This window comes from Amia ocellicauda, chromosome 12, assembly GCF_036373705.1.
Source record: "Amia ocellicauda isolate fAmiCal2 chromosome 12, fAmiCal2.hap1, whole genome shotgun sequence".
NCBI lineage: Eukaryota > Metazoa > Chordata > Actinopteri > Amiiformes > Amiidae > Amia > Amia ocellicauda.
Window position 1 is genome coordinate 21,555,772 of NC_089861.1, and position 6,327 is coordinate 21,562,098.

Genomic DNA, 6,327 nt, shown 5'->3' on the forward strand with positions numbered 1-6,327 from the left:
TTTTTTTGTGATGGGGGGTGGGTGGAAGTTCTTGCTCTGGTTCATGCACAACCCCACATTACACTCGAGACACATCCATTTTGTGCGATGGGACTCCTTCTTAGTGCTACATTGAGCGCAGCATGTTGATTTGCTGTGCCGTGGGAGGTGAGCAGCCCCAGACCTGTGTTTTTCAACTGGCACATGAGGTTTATACCGCAGTCACAACAGTGCAACATACATCCCTGTCATCAGTGTCATTTAATCATGTGGAAATTGCTGGTTGTCAGTAATAGCATCACAAGATCAGATCCATTAGCCATTTTGTGATGAGAGATATATGGTAGCACATTTTCATTCTGGAAAAACATTTACAAAGATTTAGCCTGATTTAGCCTTACTATGAAGAATAAGTACTTTGAAAGATCAGAGGCCAAACATTTGCCAACAGTACATTTGAAAGAAAAGAAAGGCAAGAGGCTTTCAAATATGTATTTGGGTTTAAGGACATTGTAGGAAGTTGACCATGACATTTAATCATGCATAAGAGTTTTCTGCTCTCCAAAGCATCTGCACACCTGTATATAGTTTTAACAGGTGCATACTAAGAAAATATAAAAACAAGGAACTTCCACACAGGCTCCTTCTTAGTGCTACATTCAGCGCAGCATCTTGATTCGCTTTGCTTTGTACATTTTCTTAGTATGCACCTGTTAAAACTATGTACAGGTGTGCAGATGCTTTGGAGAGCAGAAAACTCTCATGCATGATTAAATGTCATGGTCAACTTCCTACAATGTCCTTAAACCCAAATACATATTTTAAAGCCTCTTGCCTTTCTTTTCTTTCAAATGTACTGTTGGCAAATGTTTGGCCTCTGATCTTTCAAAGTACTTATTCTTCATAGTAAGGCTAAATCAGGCTAAATCTTTGTAAATGTTTTTCCAGAATGAAAATGTGCTACCATATATCTCTCATCACAAAATGGCTAATGGATCTGTTCTTGTGATGCTATTACTGACAACCAGCAATTTCCACATGATTAAATGACACTGATGACACGGATGTATGTTGCACTGTTGTGACTGCGGTATAAATCTCATGTGCCAGTTGAAAAACGCAGGTCTGGGGCTGCTCACCTCCCACGGCACAGCAAATCAACATGCTGCGCTCAATGTAGCAATAAGGAGCCCATTGCACAAAATGGTTATGTGTTGGGTGCAATGTGGGGTTGTGCATGAACCACAGCAAGAACTGCTTTCCGCCCCCCCAAATCACAAGAAATTTAAAAAGCTGATGAATTGATGGAAGTGACTGATTAAATGATCAGCACAGATTATGGTGCTGCAATGGCCCCTTAATTCACAGTGGTAACAGGGAGAAACCACCTCAGAACTGACCTTTGACCTTGACCCTAACCAATATGATCCTAAACTTATGATTGATTTTTTTCTCATTGATGTCAATAAAATTCAACTTTTGAAAATGGGTGTGTGTGTGTGTGTGCCTGAAATGGATAACTAAGTGTGTACTAAGTATTATTTAAAACATCTAACACATGCTTTCATCATCCCCATTGTCTCTGCATGCTGCATTGTGTACAGCCTTTCAAATGTATCTTCCTCCTTCATTTGTCTTTCCCTCCCCTGTGTCTGTTCTCTTGTCAAAGGTGGACTCATCTGTAGACTTTCATGTGTTTGAACACCACAGGCTGGATTTCTTCCGATTGCGCTGTTAAACAGAAAATACATTTCTTACAGTCCAACTGCTTATGGCAATAAGTAAGCTTGTAATAATATGTTTCTAATCAGGTTGCAATTTAACTGATATACATACAATAAAGATACAGTGCAAATAATATAGGGTGGAACATTGTAGGAGGCTGTTCATTTTGAAACCTTGCAATTATGTACAATTTTGCTGTCAGTTAAAGAAATAACATATTAGGCTGCCTGAGGCCATTGATTTAATGGTGCTTGATGCAGCTTTTGACTGTCCAGGTTGTTCACCTAACACACAATGTACAATGCACTTTTATTTTCTACGGGGTCATGTAGACTAATCATAATTAGAATAAAGTTTTTGGATTGGCTCCTCATGGATAACTAAATTAAACATTGTTGTGAAATGTTATTTTTTTTATTTCGTTTGGAGCACCTGGCAAATGAAAGAAGCTGGTTTTGTTTGAGGGATGTGGGAGCGAGAGGATTTGAAAAAATCCTACAGGCCTTGGATGTACTGCAGGTTTTATTGTCACCTGTTTTGATATTGAAAAATTACATATTAAAGTGGTGGTTAATAACAGGACAATACTGTTCTGCTTGAGCTCGTGCATGAACACTGGCGCTACTTACTTTAATATACGGATTCAGAAGGGCTCTGAAGAGGATCTGTGCGGTTTCCTTACAAAACAAAATAACCGGAGTGTTTTTTGTGTGTCGCCTCCCGAGTGGTCCTTTCCTACCCTCGGATGCATGAGTAAAACACTGACTGTAAAAACCGTGTTTGTTTCTCAAGTTTGTGCACCACCAGAGCTCAAGACTTTCTTTATTTATATTTGTGATAATAACATGCTAAATTATATTCCTGAATGTAAGTAGTGGACCCTGCGGCTTCACGTTTCTCTAGTAATCGCTCTGACCTGCATCTTGGATTTAGGTGCGTATTGCTCAATATTCAATAGTCAGATCTATGGGGTTTGTAGTGGATTTCACCAGCTCAGTGCTACACCCGGGATCTTGCAGTGTAATGAGTCGAATCACTAATTTGGGAATGTTTATTCCACCAGTGTGTGGTTGGTGTAGGTCAACTACCCAGAGTGGGGTTACCTTTTGGGGGCTCGTCCAGGATCTGCCGCTCTCTCTCTTCCTGTCGGCTCTGTGTCGCTGTGAAGATATTGTACACAGCGCTGTGGACCTCCCGGGGGCTGCTCTCCTCCACCACGCCCGTCTTCAGTGGGCATGTCCTCTGCCAGCCCCGGCGCCAGGGGAACCGCCTCAGTTTCTTCTTCTTCTCCTTCTCTCTACTCCTCTTGTCCTCATTCTCACTGCTCCCCTCTGCCGCGCCTGTTGTCAGTGGGCATGTCCTCCGCCAGCCCCAGTGCCAGGGGAACCGCCAACGGCTTGGTTCATTCTCCATCTCTCTTTTCTGCTTGACCTCCTTCTTATTGATAATGTCAGTTATGGGCTGGAAAGGGTTAGACATGGTGCCATCCTCCGCCTCCTCCTCCGGCACGGCCCTCCCCTCTCGCTCGGCCTCCTCCCTCTCTCTCTGCTCCCGCTCTTCTCGAACCTGGCGCACTCGCTCAGCTCTCTCGCGCTTGTCCTGCTCCTCCAGGGCCCTCTGCTCGGCCGTGTCTTTCTCCACGCGCTCGTTCAAGGCTGCATAGTCCCTGTCGATTCTGCTAAGCAGCCATGCCAGCCCCTTCTTAATGGACTGGTCCTGTTTCCTCACGTTGCCTGTCACAGCCGAGCACAGCTGAATCTGACAACACTTGTCCTCATTCATCAGCTTCTCCAGAGCGAGAGATTTGATGAGGTCTGCCTCGCACAAGGCCCCTTCACAGTCCTGCTTATTGGCCAGCACAAGCACAGGCTTCCCGGCGATGCGCGGGTGTCTCAGGACCTCGGCCAGGGTGTTCTTGTTCTCCTGGATGCGCTCCATATCGCTGGAGTCCACAACATACACCATGCCGTGCGACTCGGCGTAGTAGTTTTTCCAGATGCCTTGGATCCTCTTGCCCCCACCCAAGTCGAAGATGGTCACCTCAGACTTCCCCTGCTTCACGCAGATTTTGGAGAAGCCCACGGTGGGGGCCACGTCTTCTGGATTTTCGCCCAAAATGCATCTCACAGTTGCTGTTTTTCCAGCTTTGTCCAGACCCAATGTCACTAAGGTCACTTTCCTTGACGGCTGAATTAACCGTGTCACCCAGTTGCAGCAGTTTGCCATCATACTGAACGAGAATGTGTGACTGGCTACTCTTTACTCACTGCTGGGCTGTTCTAGCTACTCCAGTTCCTCCTCTCTATGCTGAGATGGGTGATAAAAAATAAAGCAACTAGAAAAAGTATGCAGATCCTATTGCAGTTGTGCTCCAAGTGTGTCCTGACTCTCTAGCACGAGGGGATGTGATATCTGCCGCTTATGATGTCATAATTGCAACCGGAGGCAGACCGTCAAGCTGTTATTCATCCAATGATTAAAGCTGCTTATGATGTCATAATTGAAGGAAAAGGCAGGGTGTCAAGCCTTATATGGTCATTACTGAATCAAATGTCCAGAAGCTCATAGTTATATAGAAGGGATGGCAAACCTTTTTTTGTCTGGAGTGCCCAAAGTCTGGTTTGTTCGCGTCGCTAAGTGCCAAGGATGCCAATGATAAATTAGGGATTAAACAGCCATTTTTAAAACAATATTTATATATTTTTTTTTTTAATCAAGCAAACATGCCAACAAAACAAACATCAATGCACAATACAAAATCATCAAAAACACTATGGACAGATGGAACCCCTCCATCCACCCTCCTGCCACCTGCATTGTGTATTGCATTCCTTCTTGAAAGAAACTTGACGACAATAAAGCATTGCCTGATTTGCCATCAAACCATCTAACATGAGACCAATTAGCTGTAAAACATCAGACAGCAGAATTTCACACACATTGCTTCATGATATTTTCACCCTTGGATTTGCAACCCTGTTGTCTGTAGAATTGTAGATAATGGTCAAATTCTTCCTTGGATTACTAGTCTGCTGTATTCTGAAAAAAAGCTGGGAATATTTTCTCCCCTTTATTTTTTCATATGAGGTCAACCAACCCCTCCTGTTACTCAATCCATATGAAACCTCATCACAGTCACAGCTGTACCAGTGGTTAGAACTGCTATGTCCAGGCCTGGAGCTTGATGGGACTGTGCTCTTGTTTATGGCGAATGTAGAGGTCATTCACTCCCTGAGGTAAACAATTCCAGGACTGAGCAAACCAGAGACTCTCATACAGTATTATCATTGCTATTATTATTTATTTCTTAGCAGACTTCCTTAATGCAGTTTAAGTGAAAAGCAAGTGGAAGAATATTAATTTCCATAATTGTATGTGTGTGTGGCTTATTTTGAAATTAATTTAGCATGTTTATGTGATTAGAAGTGAAATTATTACAGCAATAATATTTTTATTTACATAGTCATATTACCAGGTGTATAGTTCTTATATTTCCTTAGCTCTTCTGTAGCTAACAGTTTCTCTACACTAAAAAAACAATAAAACCGTAATTGCAAAACTTTAGGGAATTTTACCAGTTCCAAACAAATGGCACCTCACAATGTATTTCTCTATTATTTATGTTTTCTAAAAGTGATTTCCTAAGACAGCCGGAAACATGAAAATAGATTTCAAATCTAGAAAGTGAAACCATAGTTCTTTCAATCACTAACGTCTGAACACATTCTTGAACAGAAATAATTTGCTTTTCCCCTGAAATGCTGAAACCAGTGTGAAGATAACAGTCCAAATAATGACAACTCATTGGAGCAGTTTTTCAGGTGGGGCTTGTTTCGTGTTTTCTTTCTGTGATTTTTATTTTCCAGGATTTTACCTTAGAGTAAAACAAACCAAACAATTATTGGAGACAATCTGAATGCAAATCTACAGGAGAAGTAATGTGTTTGGTCAAAGAAGCTTATACTATTGAGAGAATAAGTTATTATTTTTGTAATGCACATGATGGCTACACATGATCTACTGTTGAAAGTAATTTGTAATTGCTTTGACAATAGTGTTAGTTATAGTCATGCCATAACAGAGACTTTTGCATTTAAATGAGGGAATGGGAGTACAACTAAACTATACAGACAGATTTACAGTGAACTGGGACTGAATTATTGAATTATTTGAATGGAAGTTTTTCTAGAGGAAATTGGAGGTTGTCAAATGGCTGGAGAGTGTCTGCATTTATACCTGGAGGATTTAATGAGGTTTGCTAGGCTGATACACTGATGCACCGTGTCCTTCCATCCTTCGAATTCTGCACTGCATTGTGAATACTTTGCATTAGTTATAATTGCACTGGGCAAATGAGAGAATGCAGACCAGAGCTCGGCTTTTAACCACTAATGTATTGCAAGAAACCTGCTTGTTTCACCTCATATAGGGATAAGAGGAGCTGCAAAAAACAGGACAGTTTGTAGGATCTGCCGATAATAACGACTTGCATTGTTTTCGCTCATCTGCTTGGGGAAATGACAAGGATTGGCACTCTTCCCTATCCCTGTCACGGTTGCCTCGGGGGAGGACCACAGAGCTTAGGGAGTTAGGGCCCATGTGCAGTTCACGTAGAGTGGGCAG

The 6,327-nt window shown here is 42.2% G+C and overlaps 1 protein-coding gene across 1 annotated transcript; it reads right to left on the reverse strand.

Moving 5' to 3' along the window:
* Nucleotides 1-1,284: 1,284 nt before the first annotated feature.
* LOC136764106 (ADP-ribosylation factor-like protein 13B) lies at nucleotides 1,285-4,097 on the reverse strand. The gene is made up of 2 exons (XM_066717928.1): nucleotides 2,808-4,097; nucleotides 1,285-1,710 (listed from the first exon to the last, which is right to left on the reverse strand). Exons 1-2 carry the CDS (start codon nucleotides 3,931-3,933, stop codon nucleotides 1,655-1,657), a joined length of 1,182 nt encoding a protein of 393 aa, XP_066574025.1. The 5' UTR covers nucleotides 3,934-4,097; the 3' UTR covers nucleotides 1,285-1,654.
* Nucleotides 4,098-6,327: the final 2,230 nt, after the last annotated feature.